The 22679-nt window shown below is 37.4% G+C and overlaps 1 protein-coding gene and 1 long non-coding RNA gene across 5 annotated transcripts in view; both read left to right on the plus strand.

Annotated features, from left to right (window-relative positions):
• Positions 1 to 20002, plus strand: part of LOC109080400 (nipped-B-like protein B) — a 28914-nt gene extending 8912 nt beyond the window's left edge. For all 4 annotated transcript variants that reach the window (XM_042765334.1, XM_042765336.1, XM_042765333.1 and 1 more), the window contains 38 exons: positions 692 to 2476; positions 2657 to 2779; positions 4360 to 4548; positions 4671 to 4742; positions 4820 to 4909; positions 5028 to 5128; positions 5228 to 5314; positions 5397 to 5628; positions 6366 to 6517; positions 6729 to 6809; positions 6896 to 6996; positions 7073 to 7202; positions 7918 to 8000; positions 8504 to 8636; positions 8724 to 8867; positions 8956 to 9042; positions 9136 to 9356; positions 9473 to 9575; positions 9653 to 9751; positions 9834 to 9980; positions 10548 to 10682; positions 10999 to 11097; positions 11202 to 11255; positions 11606 to 11714; positions 11792 to 11928; positions 12199 to 12339; positions 12429 to 12522; positions 12616 to 12770; positions 15060 to 15150; positions 15244 to 15417; positions 15531 to 15721; positions 15813 to 15920; positions 16249 to 16449; positions 16635 to 16781; positions 17503 to 17831; positions 17937 to 18111; positions 19080 to 19256; positions 19347 to 20002. In XM_042765334.1, coding sequence (XP_042621268.1) covers positions 692 to 2476; positions 2657 to 2779; positions 4360 to 4548; positions 4671 to 4742; positions 4820 to 4909; positions 5028 to 5128; positions 5228 to 5314; positions 5397 to 5628; positions 6366 to 6517; positions 6729 to 6809; positions 6896 to 6996; positions 7073 to 7202; positions 7918 to 8000; positions 8504 to 8636; positions 8724 to 8867; positions 8956 to 9042; positions 9136 to 9356; positions 9473 to 9575; positions 9653 to 9751; positions 9834 to 9980; positions 10548 to 10682; positions 10999 to 11097; positions 11202 to 11255; positions 11606 to 11714; positions 11792 to 11928; positions 12199 to 12339; positions 12429 to 12522; positions 12616 to 12770; positions 15060 to 15150; positions 15244 to 15417; positions 15531 to 15721; positions 15813 to 15920; positions 16249 to 16449; positions 16635 to 16781; positions 17503 to 17831; positions 17937 to 18111; positions 19080 to 19256; positions 19347 to 19712 — 7043 coding nt within the window. In that variant the 3' untranslated portion in view covers positions 19713 to 20002. The remainder of the gene's footprint in view (positions 1 to 691; positions 2477 to 2656; positions 2780 to 4359; positions 4549 to 4670; positions 4743 to 4819; positions 4910 to 5027; positions 5129 to 5227; positions 5315 to 5396; positions 5629 to 6365; positions 6518 to 6728; positions 6810 to 6895; positions 6997 to 7072; positions 7203 to 7917; positions 8001 to 8503; positions 8637 to 8723; positions 8868 to 8955; positions 9043 to 9135; positions 9357 to 9472; positions 9576 to 9652; positions 9752 to 9833; positions 9981 to 10547; positions 10683 to 10998; positions 11098 to 11201; positions 11256 to 11605; positions 11715 to 11791; positions 11929 to 12198; positions 12340 to 12428; positions 12523 to 12615; positions 12771 to 15059; positions 15151 to 15243; positions 15418 to 15530; positions 15722 to 15812; positions 15921 to 16248; positions 16450 to 16634; positions 16782 to 17502; positions 17832 to 17936; positions 18112 to 19079; positions 19257 to 19346) is intronic.
• A 1945-nt stretch (positions 20003 to 21947) lies between these two features.
• Positions 21948 to 22170, plus strand: LOC122146525. Its single transcript, XR_006161044.1, has 2 exons — positions 21948 to 22039; positions 22122 to 22170. It is a non-coding gene; the product is annotated as an uncharacterized LOC122146525 (long non-coding RNA).
• The last annotated feature ends 509 nt before the right edge of the window (positions 22171 to 22679 follow it).

Consider the following 22679-nt stretch of genomic DNA (forward strand, 5'->3'; position numbering starts at 1 on the left):
GGCAACCATTCACAACCATGTAGTAACTTTCTAACAACCATTCAGAATACCTTAAGACCACATAGCAGCATCATGGAAACAACCCTGAATTTTCTAGTAAGACCTTCCTCGGCAACTGCTAAGCAACACCTTGGCAAACATCCTGAACATCCTAGCAACCACTAACAGCAATTCAGAACACCTTAAAAGTCACATAGCAGGATCCTGGCATCAACCCAGAACATACTGACAACTGAAGGGTAAATTGCCTACTGCCAATGAGATTACCCTAGCAACCAACAAACAGCACCTTGGTATAGTATAGTAACTGTATAGTAACAGCTTAACCATATGCCAGTGCCCAAGAAACCACAGAGTAACATGCTTACAACCAATCAGAAGCCCTTGAGAACCACATAGCAGCACCCTGGCAACAACCTAGAACATTCTAACAACCACATAGTACTGTTATAACACCTTTCCTTAGCAACTACAAAAACAAAAGCAGCCTGGTAACCACCCAGAACCTTCTAGCGACCACATAGTAACATGCTAAAGATTTAGAACATCTTAACAACCACACAGCAGTGCCCTGGCAACCACGGAAAACCCCAGCATCGAGCCAGAGAGTTTTACAGGCTCCACTCATATTTGTTGATGAAAATGTACATGTTAAATATTGCTTCTTACCTGTGTGATTCTAATTCTGCAGACAAACCTCTGAAGAAGAGAAAGCAGGATTCGTACCCTCAGGAACCAGGAGCTGCGGGCACCGCTGGCTCTTCTGGAACACCTGGCGTGGGTGGCGGATGCAATGCTGGGAACAAACTGGTACCTCAAGAGGCTTGTGCCGCTAGTAACGGAGCCAGTCGGCCAGCCTTGATGGTCAGTATAGACCTGCAACAGGCAGGCAGGGCGGAAGGGCCAGTGGACTCCTGTCCTGTCCCTGCAACAGAGGCCCAGCGCTGGCCAGAAGATGGTTCTGAATCCACCGGGGTCTTGCGGCTCAAATCAAAGACAGATGGAGAGGTGCAGAGGATGGTAGATGGTCGACCAGAAGTCATCAAGCAACGGGTGGAAACTACGCCACAGAAAACTGCTTCAGATGGACGACCAGAGACTCCCAAACACAAGCACGAGAACCGCCGTGAGATCTCCAACAAAGGGAGTTCAGAAAAAAGATCTGATCTCTCCAAGCACAGACATGATGGAAAGTCTGAAAAAGTGAGGCCTGAGGGAAAAGGTCGTGAAACTACCAGAAAACAGGAAGGACGGTCGGAGTCAACTCGAGAGAGCAAAGAGGAGAGGCAAAAAGATCGGGACAGTGAAGGTTCTAAAGTTCGACGATCAGACACCTCTAAGTCCAGCCGGGTAGAGAACAACAGGGAAGTAGATCGGGACCAGGAACGGGAAAAGGAAGGGGAAAATTGGGACAAGGAGCGAGAAAAAGATCGAGACAAGGTGCGGGACAAGGAGCAGGAGAAAGATCGGGACAAGATGTGGGAGAAAGATCAAGACAAGGTGCAGGAGAAAGATCGAGACAAAGAGCGGGTTAAAAATCGGGACAAAGAGCGGGACAAGGAGCGGGTAAAAGATCGGGCCAAGGAGCGGGAGAAAGATCAGGACAAGGAACGGGAGAGGGTCCGGGATAAAGATCGGGACAGGGATACAGAGAAAGATCAGGACAAGGAACGGGAGAGGGTCCGGGATAAAGATCGGAACAGGGATACAGAGAAAGATCAGGACAAGGAACGGGAGAGGGTCCGGGATAAAGATCGGAACAGGGATACAGAGAAAGATCAGGACAAGGAACGGGAGAGGGTCCGGGATAAAGATCGGAACAGGGATACAGAGAAAGATCAGGACAAGGAACGGGAGAGGGTCCGGGATAAAGATCGGAACAGGGATACAGAGAAAGATCAGGACAAGGAACGGGAGAGGGTCCGGGATAAAGATCGGAACAGGGATCGTGACCAAGAGAAGAAACGCCATAAAGAATCAACAGAGTCCCGGGAAAAGCAGTCTCCTGAACAGCGACCCCGTCCTAACAGTCCTCGGTTGAAGCAGGAACCTCGTAGTGGAGCAGAATCCAAAACAAAACCTGAACGGACAGTCCACAAAACTCCCAACAACAAAGATGAGAAACGGAGTGGAGACAAGAACCGACTTGATGGACACAAGCCTCCGTCCTTAGACAGTAAAACGGCAGAATTTCCCAACTACCTACTGGGGGGCAAATCGAGTGCATTAAAGAACTTTGTCATTCCCAAGTTGAAACGGGACAAAGACAGTAACGTCATGCAGGAAATGCGACGAGAGCTGTTTTCCGAGCCACTTGTGAAATTAGAAAAACTGGACCTGGTGGAGGACCTCAATAAGGGCGCCAAACCTATTGTTGTTCTAAAGAAACTTTCCATTGATGAGGTTCAGAAGTTGATCAGTAATTCGCGCAGCAAGTCAAGCAAGAGCAAGTCGTCTTGTGGAAAATCGTTTGGAAGTAAGTGACCTTGTGACCCCTGTTTTCTTGATATTTTATGAGCAGTGAGTTTTTGTAGTTCATTGTACACCGAATTGACAGATTATGATCTGAATGTGCATTTGAAGAGTTTGAGTAGCTCTCTCTGTAGGGGCTTCAGTGATTCAGTGTTAATGGAACTTCCTCATCATGTGCTGGCAGAGATAGATTCCCGTATGCCACTGTGTGAGAGGGTGAAAATGAATAAACGCAGACGCAGCTCCACTAATGAGAAGCCCAAGTATGCTGAAGTCAGCTCAGATGATGACAGTAGTTCTGTAGAACGTAAGTAAATATACTGAATCAAATGGTGTTTTCACACTTAATGTACCGGCTTGATCCAAATCAAGGTTTCATTATTAATGTTAGTGCAAAAATTAAAATGGAAAGCAATTCTTTGGTTTAGTTGTTACTAATAAGCTATTGCTAAAATATTCCTACAGAATGCAGTTAGTTTACATCCATTTTGAATTCACATTAAATACAAAATGTATTGTTGTTCACTTTAAGCCTTCCCATTTCTAATGGCTTCAAAGTCAGTTTTTACACTAGTCCAGGTTTGAACTGATCTTGATGAATAATCAAACCCATGTTTGCATGAAAAACTAAAGTGTTCGTGAAGTAATTTTTCTGGCTGTCAGCAATATTTCTTCTAAATTATAATGACTCCTCTGCTTAATTTCTTAGAGTTGAGATAGATTTAAGTTGCTTTTTATAGAAGCAGATTAGTCTCAAATATAATTCACGCAAAAAACACGATTCACACATGCGTAGACAATTTCACATGCATGAAACCTAATTCACGTACACACAAAAAAAATTCACGTGCGTGAAAAAAAATATATATTCAAAAAAAGCAATTCACATGTGCAAAGTAAAATTATATATTCATAAAATACATTTCACAAATGCAAAACACAATTCGAAGATATACAACTGTGCACAAAAACCTTTGAATGTTTAAAATGTACGAGTGTCTGAATGTACAAATCGTCATTTACTACGAATCCACTCGGATTTGTGTGTGTGTGTTTTTGAGACTTTTCCTGGCAGAGCTCTCTTCCCACGTGGGTCTGTCGTACTCTTTAGCCAATCAGATGCGAGCTTACCATTCAACCAATCATATCATAAGAGTGCATTCAAGGAGCACGATTCTGTGCACCTTTTGCGCAATATGGATTAATTAGAACGGAAATTAAGCCTTTACATCAGTAATCCCATAGACAGAAAAAGAAATGGACACAGCGACCCAATTGGAACTCAATTGAGACAAGTGAAGCCCATTTTTAGCAATTTTTAGCACTTCCGTTTCTGACGCGCAGACTCAAACTAAGGAAGCTTCTGCCATTATTGTGACTACATCTGAACATGTGCAAAACTACTCTCCTTGAATGCACTCTCAGTGGCTTATGATATGATTGGTTGAATGGTAAGCTCGCATCTGATTGGCTAAAGAGTACGACAGACCCACGTGGGAAGAGAGCTCTGCCAGAAAAAGTCTCAAAAACACACACACACAAATCCGAGTGGATTCGTAGTAAATGACGATTTGAAACATTCAGACACTCGTACATTTTAAACATTCAAAGGTTTTTGTGCACAGTTTTATATCTTCGAATTGTGTTTTGCATTTGTGAAATGTATTTTATGAATATATAATTTTATTTTGCGCATGTGAATTGCTTTTTTTGAATATATATTTTTTTTTCACGCACGTGAATTTTTTTTGTGTGTACGTGAATTAGGTTTCATGCATGTGAAATTGTCTATGCATGTGTGAATCGTGTTTTTTGCGTGAATTATATTTGAGACTAATCTGCTTCCATAGCTTTTTCATTGAAATTTTTTGTCTTCCTGGCTTTTAGTGCCTACGAAGCGTTCGAAAAAGGACAGAGACAAAACATGGGAATATGAAGAAAAGGACCGGAGGGGTTCTGGAGATCATCGACGAAGTGGAGGTCACTGCGACAGCCGGAAAAGTTCAAGCAGTCGATTCAGAGAACGAAGTCCCGTGGACTCGGATGAAGACTCACCCACTCCCAGCCTGAGTGATCGTAAGTGATCAGTTACACATGTTAGCATTTGTTATGTTGTCAGTGTTGACAATTTTGTTGCTTAAATGGGTTGAAGTGAGGAAATCGAATAACTCTGATCTTTAACATCCTTCAACCAACAGTCGCCAGAAAGTTAAAGAAGAAGGAAAAGCAGAAAAAGAGGAAAGCCTACGAGCCCAAACTGACAGAGGACGGTATGTTTGCAGATTGTAATCATCGTTGAGCGATTTAAAATGCTGAGATCTTTAGTAATCCAGCTTGTGCTCCACAGAAATGATGGACTCCTCCACGTTCAAGAGATTTTCCACCAGTGTTGACAACATTCTTGAAAACCTTGAAGACGTGGACTTGACATCATTAGGTAAATGTACAAATGTGGAGAAATTATTACATTTGACATTGAAGGTTAAAATTTTTACAGATTCTGCCGTACTGGAATGCTTCTGCAAGTTTGACAATAATTGATTTGATGAATGCAGATGATGACGAGATTCCTCAGGAGCTGCTCCTCGGAAAACACCAGCTCTCGGAGTTAAGCAGTGAATCAGCCAAAATAAAAGCTATGGGCATCATGCATAAGGTGGGTACAGGATCACCTCTGTCGACAGGAGAAGTCTCAAGAGACAGGACACAACATAAATACCTGATTTTTTTTAATGCTAATTGCTTTTATCCTTAGATTCCATCTGATAAGATGGTAAAGGTCCAGAGTATTTTGGAAAAAAACATTCAGGATGGTGCGAAGCTCTCCACCCTCATAAATCATGTAAGCATCATTGTAGTTTCGATTGGTGGAATGGCTCTGCCATGGACTCTCGCTGACAGGTTCCCTGTCCTTGTGATTTCAGGGCAGCGACAGGGACGACGAGGAGCGTTTGTGGCGTGACCTCATCATGGAACGTGTCACCAAATCTGCTGATGCTTGTCTGACGGCTCTTAACATCATGACCTCAGCACGAATGCCGAAGGCCGTTTACATTGAGGATGTTATCGAGAGGGTCGTGCAGTACACCAAGTTCCATCTACAGAACACGCTGTACCCACAGTACGACCCCGTCTACAGGGTGAACCCTCATGGCGGTCAGTCCTGCACCTTAACACCGTAAATCTTAACCTGCAAGATTCTTTCTATTCCATGCTAACTTGAGTTTTTGTCCCCACCAGGCAGAGCCACAAAGTGCTTGTACAACAAGACATCTGTTGCTTGGTTTATATTTTTATCCCGACTGTGAAATCTCATTGGTCTCTTATCATCAAATATTTCCTGATTGGCTGTAATTGTAAACTGAAATTGCTTCCAGCTTGATACTGGAAACTTTACTAGTTAGGACAAAGTGGGTATATGTCATCCAAGGATGTAATTTTTCATCCATATTTATACAGATTTCTTTATTTTCCGACCTGAAGTATGACCTGCATGAATTGAGTAAATTGTAGGGAAAAATGCTGTATTTTCAAATACATTTAAAATGCATGTAATTTCTGACTGCACTGCACAAGCGAGTGGCATCATCTAGCAGCTATTTGGAAATATCCTTAACACCTCAGTTCAAAATTAGCATTCACCAAGCAACACATGAAAGAAATGACACTGATATTAGTATTTTCATTTTAATGTTATTGTGTAAAATTATTATAATCAATAAATACTCGTTTTAATTTTATAGTACAATAGTATTTAACGCTGTTTTTTTTTTTTAATAAAAAAAAATATTTTTGATAGTAATAATAACAGTTGTTTTTTTTTTTTTTTGTCCTTAGCTGATCTCATGCCTGGTCATCACAACAACTGTCCAAATTATGTCTATTCTTTTCAGGTGGAACACTAAGCTCAAAAGCCAAGCGAGCAAAGTGCTCAACGCACAAGCAGAGAGTTACTGTCATGCTCTACAACAAAGTTTGTGATATTATCAGTAACCTGTCTGAACTCCTCGAGATTCAGCTGCTGACTGACACGACCATCCTTCAGGTGAGAGTCTGATCTCTAAATTGCTGCTGCTTTTAAATAAAATTCTCTTGTTCTTTGCTGCAGTCAGCCGTTATTACATTTTGGCAAAATATTGTGTAGACAAATATTTCATACACCACTATCAAAGCCAGAAACATGAATTTAGATGTAGTCAGGTTTCATTTCCATTAGCAAAATGATTAAATCCACACTTGTGTATCTCTCTCTACAGATCTCGTCTCTAGGTATCACTCCATTCTTTGTTGAGAATGTGAGTGAGCTGCAGCTTTGTGCTATTAAACTAGTGACGGCTGTAAGTACCAATGCAGTTCAGCTTTCTTTATACTATACTTTGCTGTGCTAACTGCAGCTAACACTGGTGTGTTGTGCCATTTCTAGGTTTTCTCTAGATATGAGAAGCACAGGCAGCTGATCCTGGAGGAGATCTTCACCTCTCTTGCCAGACTGCCAACCAGCAAAAGAAACTTAAGAAATTTCAGGTATATGCTGCGGTCTATTCTACCAGCTGACAAGGGCACTTTTTGAGCATATGCATTGACTATATTGTGTGTTCAGACTGAACAGCAGTGACATGGATGGGGAGCCCATGTACATTCAGATGGTGACTGCGCTGGTTCTGCAGCTTATTCAGTGTGTGGTCCATCTACCTTCTGATAAATACTTAGATGATTACAATGACAGAAAGGTAAGAGTTAAGTTAAACTGAATCTTCAGATGTGTTGGAAAAGGATTTTCCTTGCTGTTATGATCAACTAAGTAGACATACCCTGATGTTCACTGAAGTGAACTCTGCAGTCCACCCAAATCCTTCCTGGGAAAAAAAAGAATGTTTTTAAATCTCTTATGCTCACCAAGGCTGCATTTATTGGATAAAAAATTCAGTAAAAAAAGCAATATTATGAAATATTATTACAATTTAAAATAGGTATTTTCTATGTAATTTATTCTTGTGATGCAAAAGCTGAATTTTCAGCAATTACTTCAGTGTTCAGTGTCACATGATCCTTTAGAAATCATTCTGATATGCTGATTTGGGGCGTTATAAGCTGTTGTTGTCACTTTTGATCAATTTCATGCATCCTTGCTGAATACAATTAATTTCTTTAAAGAAAAAAAGATCTTACTGACCCTAAACCTCTGAGGTCATTTACATATTGGATATTGTCATTTTATATTGACTTAAAGGTAAAATAGCAAGAAAACCCTGTTTAAAGCCTTTTTTGGCATATTTTAGTTCTTTGTTTGTATTCTTAGCTTATAGCTACATGCTGAAATGACACTACAAGTGATTGTGAGTCTCTTCTGTAAAAAAAAGAGTGCTTTCCAAGATTGTTCGATATTTTAATTTTTTTCTTTATGCCTTTTAGGCTTACTTTATAAAGTTATTAATTTTTTTTCAGGTTGATCAGGATGTATTAATCACAAACTCATATGAGACTGCAATGAGAACAGCACAAAACTTCCTCTCCGTTTTCCTCAAAAAGTAAGAAAAGCCCCTGACATTATTCCACCCACACAATTCAACCCATTTATATTGGGGGAAAATGAACTTTCAAGTCACTTATATTTAAGCAGTGTTCTCCTGGGATCAGTAATGCATGTCTTTTCATCTACATACCGTGTCTTTAAGCTGAGCATGTACGCTGTCTCAGGAAACACCTGTTTAACTCTCATCTGATGTTTTCAAGAGGGCTTAACCATGCCATTTCAGGACAAACAACACCTGCACCGCTAAATTATTGTTGTAGTTTTACTTACCTATTTTTGTGCTCTGTATTTAAATGTTTTAATTTATTTGTTTATTTATTATTTGTTTATTTTTAATTTATTTGTAAATTGTTCTGCAATATTATTGCAAAGGAGCGAGCAGCAGATGCTCTGTATATATGCTTCTAGATAACTGCTACATTTCATTTTTTCAAGAAAAAATCTCGTCATTCTTGGAAATTAAGTTACACTTGCGTTTATTTCTTTTTTTTATTTTAGGTGTGGTAGTAAGCAAGGTGAGGATGACTACAGGCCACTATTTGAGAACTTTGTTCAGGATCTACTGTCCACAGTGAATAAACCTGATTGGCCAGCTGCAGAACTGCTGCTGAGCCTTCTGGGAAGGCTGCTGGTGAGTTTCAGAATGATATTTCACAGGTAGAATGTGCACCGTTACATCACTTGAAAACTCACACAACGCTCTGATTTCTCTTTGTAGGTTCACCAGTTCAGTAATAAGCAGACAGAGATGGCTTTGAGAGTGGCCTCTTTGGATTATCTGGGCACAGTGGCTGCACGCCTTCGCAAAGATGCCGTCACCAGCAAAATGGACCAGCGTTCAATCAACCGCATCCTCGGAGAGGTAAACGGCAGAGTCCGCCCACCTGTGCCATCGCATATATGAATCCCTCCTGGTCTGAAAGAAACTCATGCTATTTTGTGTTTTACAGAACTCAGGCAGTGATGAGATTCAGCAGCTGCAGAAGGCTCTGCTGGGTTACCTGGACGAGAACGTAGAGACTGACCCGTCGCTATTGGTGAGAAACTTCAGACATATTATTGTGACGAGAAAAAAAAGCCCTGAGAATCTCAAGTGGTTTTAATGTTGTTGTGATGTCTTCGTTTCCATGTTTGCACGGAAGTTCTACATCGCGCAGTGGTTCAGGGACACCGGCACTGAGACGGAGAAAGCCATGAAATCGCAGAGTCAGAGGGACGACGACTCATCCGATGGGCCGCACCATGCAAGGGACGTCGAGACCACTAGTGAGATCTTGCAGAAAGCTGAAGCGCGCAAGAAGTTCCTCCGGTCTGTTATCAAGACCTCGGCATCGAAATTCAGCTCTCTGAGGTACAAACAGCAGCGATTTTTACCAAAACAACTTTGTTAAATGGATAGTTTACCCAAAAAATGAAAATGTGATACGTTTAGAAGCGTTTTGACACCTGCTATGTGTTTTCTCACAGAGTAAACTCGGATACTGTCGACTATGAGGACTCGTGTCTTATTGTGCGATATCTGGCCTCCATGAGGCCGTTTGCACAGAGCTTTGATATTTATCTCACACAGGTTAGAGGTCATCACATCTCTCAGCATTGTTGTCTGTATTGCATATCAATAATACATCTCCCCATTTGTGTCTGTAGATTTTGAGAGTTCTCGGTGAAAGTGCCATCGCAGTGAGAACTAAAGCGATGAAATGTCTTTCTGAAGTGGTAGCGGTGGATCCAAGCATTCTGGCACGGGTAAATGCAGTTTCCAAAGAACCTAAGCTTTTTAATTTTCTTATTTGCATATTTTTAATTCTCAGTTGCTGTTTTGGTTTAGTCGGACATGCAGCGGGGAGTTCATGGCCGACTGATGGACAATTCCACCAGTGTGAGAGAAGCTGCTGTAGAGCTGCTGGGGCGCTTCGTACTGAGTCGACCACAACTAACTGAACAGTATTACGACATGCTGATCGAGCGCATCCTGGTTTGTGCTTTTTTTTGCAGTCTTGAATTTTACAGTCAAATATTTTTTGTATTATAACTGCAAAAAATATATATTTGACCCTTGTCTTTAACAGATTTCATCAATAGCTTGCTTGATGTCTCTAGCAGCAGTCAGCAGTTTCTTTGTTCTTATGTACTAAATAATTCAATTAATCAATATTTCTTTTTTTCCCCTAATATACTACAAAATAATGAATAATCACCAAGATTAATTTTACAGTAAAACAAAAACAAAATTGTTACCATGAATGTTTATTTCTCCCTTTTTAAAGAACAACCATATCCAAATCAGTATTCCATTTCCAGCTGTTTGTTTGTTTATTTATTTATGTATTTGGCAAAACCCATGAAATAAAACACTTGCTGATAACTCGGTCTGAGTTTATGTAGTGATGATGATTGGCCACCTGTATCTTACTTACTAATTACTTGCAGTTGTAAATGATATTGTAAATTTAATACATGCTTTTTTTCCAGTTAGCAGTGAAAACTGATTCTTTTGAATTCATTTTGTAGGCTGATTTGTGCTGGTAAATGTTTTCTGCAGGACACAGGTATCAGTGTGAGGAAGAGGGTTATTAAAATCCTACGGGACATCTGTCTGGAGCAGCCCACCTTCAACAAGATCACAGAGATGTGTGTAAAGATGATCAGGAGGGTCAATGACGAAGAAGGCATCAAGGTTAGTTTTTTTCCCCCCCTTACAATCTGTATTGATCCATGTACTTTACATTTATGTAAAAGTTGTGTATTTTGTGTTTTGTTGGGAAAGCTACTAAATAAAATATCAAAACAAAAAAATGTTTAAGCTAATTTACTTTATATACAAGTGGTCTACGTTTTAAAAAAATCTTTCTAATCTTTAAATTTTTTTTATATTATTAGAGATTGATTTAGTCACCTATTTTTTTATACTAGGGAGAATTTTTTTGTTTTTAAAAATGTTATCATTGTGCAGCCCTGTTACAACCAGTTTCTTTTTGCCATCTCTTATTCAGAAATTAGTAAATGAGACATTTCAGAAGCTCTGGTTCACCCCTACACCTAATCATGATAAACAGGCCATGACTCGCAAGATTCTCAACATCACAGACGTGGTAAGGATCTGCAGAGTGGTCAAAAATCTGACCCCAAAGTCGTGTGCTATAATACACATTTAAGGTCACGTTATGTCCCTCTGACGTGAATCATTGTCTCTCAGGTCGCTGCATGCAAGGATTCTGGTTATGACTGGTTCGAGCAGCTCCTTCAGAATGTAAGTTGCCCATCTATGGTTCAAGGACAATTATGATTTGCTTTTCCAATGCTTAGTTGTGCATTTAGGGCTTCAAGGAGATCTGGGATAGTACCTTGAAAGGTTGCAAGTTTGAACCCCAACAGGGGTGACAGAAGAGCAGAATACTCATTCAAATCCATTCTGTTGCACTTTTCCAAAATAGGAAGTAAATTCTGACTTTCTGAGTTGAATTGAACATAGCATTAGCCCCAGGTTACTCCAGAGGAAGTGTGAACTGGATTACATTTTTTTTGTCAGGTAAAAAAATAATATATATGTATATATATGTTTATAAAACCTAACCACTGATGTAATCGATGTTGTCACAGCTGTTAAAGTCAGAAGAGGATGCCTCGTACAAACCGGCCAGGAAGGCTTGTGCTCAGCTGGTGGACAGACTCGTGGAGCATATTCTGAAATACGAGGAGTCTCTCGCTGGTATGAGCGGTATTAAATTATGAAGCAAAAGATTTACCTTGGTTGAACTTTTGATGAGTGTTTTTTTTGTTTTGCAGACTGTGAGAATAAGGGGTTGACGTCCAGTCGCCTAGTGGCTTGTATCACCACGCTATACCTGTTCAGCAAGATCCGACCACAGCTGATGGTGAAACATGCCATGACTATGCAGCCGTATCTGACTACAAAGTGTAATGTGAGTATGCTGTCGGGAAACTTAGGATGTATTGCTCGGTCCTGGAGGGCTGGTGACCTGCAGCGTTTACCTCCAACCCTAATCAAACACACCTGCTAATCAGTGTCTTACTAGGCATACTTGAAACTTCCAGGCAGGTGTGTTCAGGCAAGTTGGAGAAGGACACCGGACCTACAGGACCGAGTTTGATGTATTGCAATAAATGGTGTTGTGCTGCCATCTAGAGGCCTGAGAGTTAAGGCACTTCTTGTGCTTATTGTGTCCCTACAGACTCAGAGTGATTTTATGGTTATCTGTAATGTGGCTAAAATCCTGGAACTTGTTATTCCTTTGATGGACCATCCGAGTGAAAATTTCCTCACCACTCTCGAAGAAGATCTGATGAAACTCATCATCAAATACGGCATGACGGTCAGTTGAAGGGCAAGTGTCAGTAACTCTAATGTCCAGCGCTTGGTTGATGAATAGCTTCATGGTGCCATCTGCCTTGTTTCCTGCAGGTTGTGCAGCATTGCGTGAGTTGTCTTGGTGCGGTCGTCAATAAGGTCACCCATAATTACAAGTTTGTGTGGTCTTGTTTCAACCGATACTATGGTGAGTAAATTTCAACACCTGTCAGGATTCTTTTGTTCTTCTGTGATCCTGAGTGTGTTAATCACTCTAAAATGATTCTTCTTTCATGTGAAGGAGCACTAAACAAGCTGAAGTTGCAGCATCAGGAAGACCCAAACAGCACAGTACTGGTCTCTAATAAACCTGCTCTGCTGCGTTCACTCTTCACTGTGGGTGCCCTGTGCCGACACTTCGACTTTGACCAAGAGGAGTTCAAAGGCAGTAATAAGGTGAGATCCTCAGTCATGATCTCCGGATTATAAAAGTCTTGAATCCCAGGAGAAATTTGTAAGCATTAATAAATGTACTAAAATGGACTATGATAAACTAGTCAAATTATTTATATATATATATATATACATATACGTATGTATACATATATGTGTGTATATATATATATATATATATATATATATATATATATTATATTATATATATATATATATATATATATATATATATATATATATATACACAATATATACATATATACAGTACAGACCAAAAGTTTGGAAACATTACTATTTTAAATGTTTTTGAAAGAAGTCTCTTCTGCTCATCAAGCCTGCATTTATTTGATCAAAAATACAGAAAAAAAGGAAATATTGTGATATATTATTACAATTTAAAATAATTGTTTTTAAATTTATTATACTTTAAATTATCATTTATTTCTGTGATGCAAAGCTGAATTTTTAGGATCATTATCACATGATCCTTTAGAAATCATTCTTATATGATGATTCATTATCAAAGTTGGAAACAGTTCTGCTGCTTAATATTTTTTTCAGAACATGTGATACTTTTTTAGGATACTTTGATGAATAAAAAGTAAAAAAAAAAAAAAAAAAAAAAAAGAAGCTATGTTTTTAAAATATAAATATTTTGTAATAACAATATACACTACTGGTCAGTAATTTGGGGTCAGTAATTTTTTTTTTCTTTCTTTTTTAAAATAAAATCAATACTTTTATTCAGCAAGGATGTGTTAAATTGATAAAAAGTGATAGTAAAGAAAAATATATTATTAGAATATATATTATTAGAATTTTTTTTATTTTGAATAAATGCAGTTCTTTTTAACCTTTTATTCATCAAATATATTAGGCAGCAGAACTGTTTCCAACACTCATAATAAATCAGAATATTAGAATGATTTCTAAATGATCATGTGATAGACTGGATGTTACATGTGACACTGAAGGCTGGAGTAATGATGCAGAAAATTCAGCTTTGCATCACAGGAATAAATTATTTTTTAAAAGTATATTCAAATAGAAAACTATTATTTTAAGTTGTAATAATATTTCACAATATTACTGTTTTTTCTGTATTGTTGATCAAATAAATGCAGGCTTGATGAGCAGAAGAAACTTATTTCAAAAACATTAAAAATAGTAATGTTTTCCAAACTTTTGGTCTGTACTATATATATATATATATATATATATATATATATATATATATATATATATATATATATATATATATATATATATATATTATTTTATATATATAATATATATATATATATATATATATTATATATATATATATATATATATTTATATATTTATTTATTTATTTTTAGATCACAGTATGTTTTTGTAATTGTATTAATCTCACATATTTTGTCAAGAGTTTTCTTTATCCTGAAATACATAATTTTATTATATTCAAGAACAGGACTTATGAATTCACTTATTGTATTACTTGAAATATTAATACAATAATTTAATATATTCACTTTTTGTATTAATTGAAATATATATTATAATTACAGTTATATTCAGAATTATTTATGTATTATTTTATATCACAAGAAATATATTGTGCACTAATAAAAGTAGACATTTATTTGTAATAGATCAGTGCGACTAATAGTCAAATGTATTTATTCATTAATTTAAATCATTTAATTATTTCATTTAAAACATTTAAGTAATTTACATATATTACATATATATGTATATGTGTATATTAGGGCTGTCAAAATTAATGTGTTAACGCAAACTTATTTTAACGGTGCAAATTTTACTAATGCTGAATAACGCAGTGCACATTTCCTGTTTGACCCGTTGCCTAGCCCGTAGTTGGAGAAATGGAGATGCTGACAGTGTTGCCAATTTAGCGATTCAGAGCGCCTAGCAACAATACATAACACATAATTGGACAAACCTTATTTAGTTTCTGAGACTCGCCGGTACTGCCACACAAGGTTTTGCGTCTGCTCAATCAGAGAAGCAACGATCTGGGCTGCGTTTCCCAAAAGCATCGTAAGCTTAAGTACATTGTACACCCATTGAAACCAGTGGAGCTACGATCAACTTAAGCTTACGATGCTTTTGGGAAACGCAGCCCAGATCGTTGCTTCTCTGATTTTACATGCAAGTATAGTCGAAATCACAGCAATTAATTTCTTTATCAAATCATCATTTCCTTTATCAAATGTAACCTGAAACTGTTTTTGTTAGATTCACTTCTTTACCTGTCTGGTTAATGGTTGTCTTCTCTTTCAGGTGGTCATAAAGGACAAAGTGCTGGAGCTGCTGTTGTATTTCACTAAAAATGAGGATGAGGAGGTGCAGACCAAGGCCATCATTGGTCTAGGTAAATATTTACGCTCCATAATCACTGAATTTCTTGTTTTTACCTTTTCAATGTGCTCACAGTGAACAAAACCATGATCTGTTGGTTCTCCAGGCTTCCTGTTCATCCAGCACCCAGGGCTAATGTTTGCTTCAGATGTGAAAAACCTCTACAACTGCCTCCTGGCTGACAGGAAAACGTCAGTGAATCTGAAGATCCAGGTGCTAAAGAACCTGCAGATGTACCTGCAGGAGGAAGACTCGCGCATGCAGGAAGCCGACAGGGAGTGTGAGTGTCATTTATGAAGGATGATCTTGTCTGTGCTCAATGCAGCTGTCACTTGTTAAGTAGCTTTCCAGTTAGCTATTTTTATTCTCATTTTTTGTCATTGGTCTTTTCAGGGAAGAAGATGTCTAAGCAGGAGGACCTGAAGGAGATGGGTGACATCTCATCTGGCATGAGCAGTTCTATCATGCAGCTCTACCTCAAGCAAGTGCTAGAGTGCTTTTTTCACACGCAATCCAGCGTACGGCACTTTGCCCTCAATGTAATCGCCCTGACGCTCAGCCAAGGCCTCATTCATCCTGTACAGGTACGTATCTACTGCACAAACTCTCTTAAAGGCGGTCTGAAAGAGGCTTTAGTTTAACTTGTTTGTTTGTTTCCTCCTCATCCTCCATTAGTGCGTTCCATATCTTATTGCCATGGGAACCGACTCGGAACCCACAATGAGGAATAAAGCTGATCAACAGCTGGTGGAGATTGATAAGAAATACACAGGATTCATTCACGTAAGTGGATTTGAACAACTAACAAAACATAATGTTGTTAACGAGTGTTATAATTAAACTAAACTAAAAAAAAACTAAACCTGACATTTTTTATAAGTGTTATAATTTAAATAAAATATAAAAATGATATTAATGTTATTAAACAACTAACTAGACATATTTTAAAAAATTATATCTATAATTAGTAAAAAATTAAATAGTAATTTTTTATAAAAAACTACAAATTAAGATGAAGTAAGAAAAAAAAATAGTTCAAAATATTAAATAAAGTTCTAATATTATGTCAGTTATACTGAAATAACACTGGATGTATGTGCCATCCAAACAGATGAAGGCTGTGGCGGGGATGAAGATGTCCTATCAGGTTCAGCAAGCCATTGTGGATTCAAAGGACATGGTAATCAGGGGTTTCCGACAGGATGAGACAAACACAGCTCTTTGCGCTCACCTCTACACCATGGTGCGTGGAAACAGGCAACACCGCAGGGCTTTCCTCATCTCGCTGCTCAACCTGTTTGATGACAATGCGGTTAGTGACATTTTTTGAATGTTTTGCATTATGTGTCACCACTCTGTGGTATATTTTCTTTTATATTATCTGCTGTAACTACAGTTTATGGTTTCCTGTAGTGTTTCTTGAGTAATGTTATTTGTTAATGTGTTTTGTTAATGTGTTATATGTTAATGTTATTTAAATGTTTTCTTCCCATTTAGAAGTCAGACGTGAACTTGCTGTTGTATGTCGCAGACAATCTCGCCTGCTTCCCATATCAGAGTCAGGAAGAGCCGCTGTTCATTATGCACCATGTAGACATCACACTATCAGTGTCCGGGAGCAACCTGCTGCAGTCCTTCAAAGAGGTGTGCTGCTTTTTCAACCACTCAGTGTGTTGAATTTCTATCCTTTTACAGTAACTCTCTTAAACCCATAGTAGTCTAGAAAAAGTATTCTTTTTTCCCCCTTTTTTTTTATAAAATTATGGTGGATATAAATCTTCTTAATTTAGGGCAAATATAAATTGATTATTATCTTCAAACCAACATTTGATTCCAAGCTTGCTAGCCATTATTTTTTATTTTATTTTTTAAACAATTTTTAGGGCTAATTCTAGAACTTTAATTTTAAAAAAGGTTTTATATATACTATATAAATATATATATATATAGATATATATTATATATTATATCCCCCCCTCCATATATAGATCTATATATACCGATATACCTAAACAATGTAGTGTTATTTATATACTTATTTATTAATTTAGTTATATTTATTATTAATTAATTATTTATTAATATAGCTTTGTCATTTTTAACGCTATATTATATATATGTGTGTGTGTGTGTGTTGTGTGTAAATATATAAAAATATATATATATATATTTTTTTTATTTTGTTTTTTTGAGCTTTATTTTAATTAACAAGATTTTTTTTAGTAGTTTTAGTTTTTGTTAACCTTAATATCACAGGATTTAAAATGTAACAGGGTTGCATCACCTTACATTTTGTTGGTCCTTTTTGTAGCTTTTTTGTGAGAGCTGACATTACTTTTTCTAATATTCTTGTCTTGTATTGCAGTCTTTGCTAAAAGAACCTAGACCACGGGAAAAGAAGAAAAAAAGAGGGAAAAAATATGGCTCTGAGGAAGAGGATGAAAGTAGCAGAGGAAGCAGCAGTGATAGTGATAGCAGCGATGAAGTCATCCGTCGGCCCAAGAAATCCAGACGATCCGCAGCAGTGAACTCTGACTCAGATTCAGACCTCGACTTGGAGGACGTTGACAAGGTCATGCTGCGTCTACCTGACAACCCCGAGCCCTTATTGGACTTTGCCAATGCCTCTCAGGGCATCTTGCTGCTCCTGATGCTCAAGCAGCACCTAAAGAACCTCTACGGCTTCTCTGACAGGTGAGCTTTAATCACTAGTCCAAATGCATTCTGGTCTGAAATGACTATTGTAATGTGTTCATGGCCCTGGCTTCATAACAAACGCCTCTTTGTCTCTTCCTGCAGTAAAATTCAGAAGTACTCACCTACAGAATCTGCAAAGGTTTATGATAAAGCTGTAAACAGGAAGGCCAATGTGCATTTCAACCCACGGCAGACACTAGACTACCTGACGAACAGCCTGTCCAATGCAGATCTTACTTACGATGTCAAGAGGAGAGTCGTCAGACAGTATTTAGATGTAAACATTCTGATTTTCACTTTTTATTTGTGTTTTGCCTCATACGGTGCTGTTTAGAAAGGCTGAGTGATAAAAAAAATAATCAAATTATTCTTCTGTGTTATATTTTTTAGTTTAGTTTTGGTTATGATATCTATAGCATATTCATATATATATATAGTGTTATAGCGTAGTGTGAAACGCCAAGGCTATACCCTTATTATATATATATATGTGTGTGTGTGTATGTATATATATATAATGGTTTTTTTTTTTTTTTTACACTTTTCAGTTTTACAATATATATATTTTTCTATATATATACACACACACATATATATATATATTCTCTCTATCTCTAAAATAGCTTTTTTTCCATCCATTTTTCATGTTTTGATTTGTTACTTTTTTCAGTTAAATAATCAGGGCATGTTATTTTTCAATAATTAATAATTTTTAAATACTCAATAACAATTAAAAAAAAAGTAAAACCATAATTGATATTATTAACTATAACAAACTATTACAATTTTTTATTAATTGAAATAACGCTCAAATAAAATATAAATATTATAAATAAATTAAAGTTATAAAAATTACGCTAAATAGTTTTTCTATTTAAAATGACATAGCAAAATTGTTAAAATTAAAATTAAAATTAAAAAATAAGGTAATTTAAAATATTAATAAAGATTATAATACTTTTTCCTCACTTAATTAAAATTTTCCATATAAACAAAATATAACACAATTACAAAACATATACATAGACTTATATAACCTTCATATATTTTGTTAATAAAAGGATTAAAGATTTATAATACTATATAAATAATGCTAAAATAACAGTTTAAGACATCTTTTTATATATTTATTATTTGGAATTAGGATAATTGTATTTTATTTGTATTTATTTTTTTTAATGAACAGTTTGTACTGTTTCACAAAAATGAGACAAATTGACCATCTCTAAATGTTTTATTCCACAGTTTAAGGTACTGATGGAGCACTTGGACCCAGATGAGGAAGATGAGGAAGGAGAGGCTTCAGCCAGTTCCCACGCCAGAAATAAAGCCATCACTGCTCTACTAGGAGGCTCCAGCCCCAAGAATAATGCTGCTGACTCGTACGATGACGACAGTGATGCGGACGAAAAGGCTCCTGGGGTAAGAAAGCCCTGTGCTAAAGTTTTAATTTGACTCTTGATGTCTTACATTACTGTCACTTGAAAACACCATGTGTTTGTTCTCTTCTAGTCGTCACGGAGATCCAGGAGAGGCGGAGATTCCGCAGAGGCATCAGGTCACATGAACGAAACGGTAGAAGCCATGGACGTCATCGCTATCTGCTGCCCCAAGTATAAGGACCGGCCGCAGATAGCGCGAGTTATTCAGAAGACAAGCACAGGATACAGCGTTCGCTGGATGGCCGGCTCGTACTCCGGCACCTGGGCGGAGGCCAAGAAACGCGACGGACGTAAACTGGTGCCTTGGGTGGACACTATAAAGGAGTCTGACATTATTTACAAGAAAATTGCCTTGACAAGCGCACACAAACTGACCAACAAAGTAGTGCAGACTTTACGTTCACTGTACGCAGCCAAGGAAGGAACTTCCAGCTAATTAAATCTGTAATAACTCTCGAACTGTTACACCCAACAAACTCTCAGCAGCCAAATTTCATCAGGATTTAATGTTTTGTAAACATATTTGGAGAGAAAAGAGTACTACAGACTCACAGGTTTTAAGATCCAACGCAGAACTGGTCGAATTAAGGAACGACGATTTTAAAAGTGTGGTCTGTTTGGAAATGTAGATGTGAATCCTGTACATCTTTTAAGTTAAACGGAAAAGAAAGAAACGGAGCTCCTTCGCTGTTGTGCAGCAAATTGGTGTTTGAATTTTTTCCCCACCACTGTATCATACGTTTAACACAAAAAACAAGAAACAAAAAATGTTTATATCTCTTGACGAAAAAAAAAAAAAAGCTGTTCAAAGAAATAAACTAAAGTGGAATGTTGGAAATTAGTCTGTTGATGTTCTTAATAAAGTGACCTTGGAGTTTAACCTAGCAGCGGATGGATTTTCTTTAGCTTAGCTCAGTTTCCAGGGAAATAAACTTTTAAACATCTCCTCTGCTTTATGTTTACTCTTTTGTGCTGTAAAATGGAGTCTCCTGGACATAATTTATCCGTTGAAAGCAGAGCATGCAGTATCTGTCGCCTACATGGAAGGGAGGTTTTTTGTAAATGTAGATGTTGATGTATTGGGTCAGCGTTTGCGGGTCTCATACACTCCCACAGGGGACGAAGGACCCCCAGCATGTGTGGAGGCGCAAATACTGCAATAAATTTTTTACTTCTCTTTGTTACTTGTCTGGTTGCGTTTGACTTTGATGATTTTGTTGTTCACATTCAGCATCGTTTTTAAAAGTGATGTTGTGTCTGCTTAGATTTATTTTATGATTGAATGTTAAGATTTATTATAGATATCTGCATATGTATTATACACTACCATTAGAGCGTTTACCATCTGCAAGTTTTAATGTTTTTGAGTCTCCAGCTCACAGGGTGCTTTTATTTGATCAAAATCAAAGTAAAAACCAACTGATATAAAAGACCCATTACAATAACTGTTTTCTATGTTAAATATTATTTTAAAATGTAATTTATTTCGTGATGATGATGGCAAAAGCTTGGTTTTCATCAGTCAATACTTTCAGTCTTTAGTCATGATGTGTTTCAGAAACTATTCTAATTTGCTGATTTCATGCTGAAAGTAATTCATTTTCCGCTAAAGAAGCATTTATATATTATCAATATTGAAAACAGTTGTGCGTTCAAAAGACAGCATTATTACAAAACAGTACTTTTTTAGCCTACTTAAGTTTAAATGTTGAGGATATGTTCCATCACTTGGTTAAGATGTCTTGATTTCGGCCAACTGGGAATTTTAAGTTGAAACCAAAGAAAAGAATATAAAAACAGAAAAGTCTGTAAACAGTTACCACAACATCACTGCAGCAACTTTTTTTTGTACTTTACAGGAACGTCCAGGTCATACCACAGTCTGAAATTTGGTCATTCAGTTCAAGCTGAGAGAGCTGAGTTGTGGTTAACCAGGTCACAACAGCAGGCGCATGTTTACCATTCCTTTCACTCTTGTAGTATGTTTAACCCACTTCAACCAGTTTTTGGTTTGGAAACAGCTTGAAATAGTTCAAAACCAAGTGGAAAATCATTCTGTAAGGTACAGAAAAATATGGGGATTTTGACAGCTAATGTTAAAAACTGACTCTTCAACTAATTTGTAAACACTATCAAAACTACTCAAAATTATCTTTAGAGGTTTAATTATAAATATACACGGAAATACGGCTATTGCATCTACTGAAGCTTAACTGACTACTTTTTATGTGCCTTATAGGAAATATGTTCTAATCAATAATACATTTACCCTGATGTAAAAAACATAGCTTGCTCTGTGAGTGTGTTTAAAATGTTGGTGAGTACGACTGGGTCACCCTGCTAAATCAGTATTACAGGTCCTACACTCAGTCTTCCCGGCCACAATGTAGTAAACTGCTCTGTGCTGAACTACAGGATGACTCAGTTGGCTCTGATACCCAGAATCATAAACCAGTCCGTCTGTACTCCACCCCACCAAACTAAAAGCGAGGGACGACTCATGCGCTGGGACGAACACGCGGATTTGTTCCTCTAGAAGTTACAAAAGAATTGTAAATGAGCGAAAGCCTGACATTCGGGCTTTGTTATGGACGTTGTCGAGCTAGAGTTTCGTTCGTGAAATCCCTCCTCGCGGATTCACTGTCGATGAGTCGCGCGGGCATGCAGAGTACGTGAAGTGGGATCCAGGACAAACCGCTGCGTGTTCATCGATGAAATCAGGTCTGGCGAGGGAAACGTGATTTTCTGTAATTCTCCAGGAAGGTAAATGGATTTAAATAACGTCATGTGAGAATATGCAGGTTTAGATATAGCCTGCTTTTGTAACTCTTCTTGGTCATTTCAGGAAAGTCATAGTTCGTACTTTGGGAGAGTACACAGATTTGAGACGACAGCTAACCTCAAAAAACAATATACATCCTGGTTGTCCGCTTGCCAGCAAAACCAAAAGGTCGAAGAAGAAAAGAGAAAAGGAGATGTTACAGGTAGGAATTTTTTGTTAATAATATGTCATACAGTGAAAGTCTTGACCTGCTTCTGTAAATTAACTTTAATGTTTGGAGAGAAAAGAGTACTACAGACTCACAGTTTTAAGATCCAATGCAGCGAACTTGGTCGAATTAAAGGAAACGACGAATTTTAAAAGTGTGGTCTGTTTGGAAATGTAGATGTGAATCCTGTACATCTTTTAAGTTAAACGGAAAAGAAAGAAACGGAGCTCCTTCGCTGTTGTGCAGCAACTTGGTTGTTTGAATTTTTTCCCCCACCACTGTATCATAGTTTAACACAAGACAGAAACAAAAAATGTTTATATCTCTTGACGAAAAAAAAAAAAGCTGTTCAAAGAAATAAACCTAAAGTGAATGTTGGAAATTAGTCTGTTGATGTTCTTAATAAAGTGACC

Source organism: Cyprinus carpio, chromosome A10, assembly GCF_018340385.1.
Source record: "Cyprinus carpio isolate SPL01 chromosome A10, ASM1834038v1, whole genome shotgun sequence".
NCBI classification, from domain to species: Eukaryota; Metazoa; Chordata; class Actinopteri; order Cypriniformes; family Cyprinidae; genus Cyprinus; species Cyprinus carpio.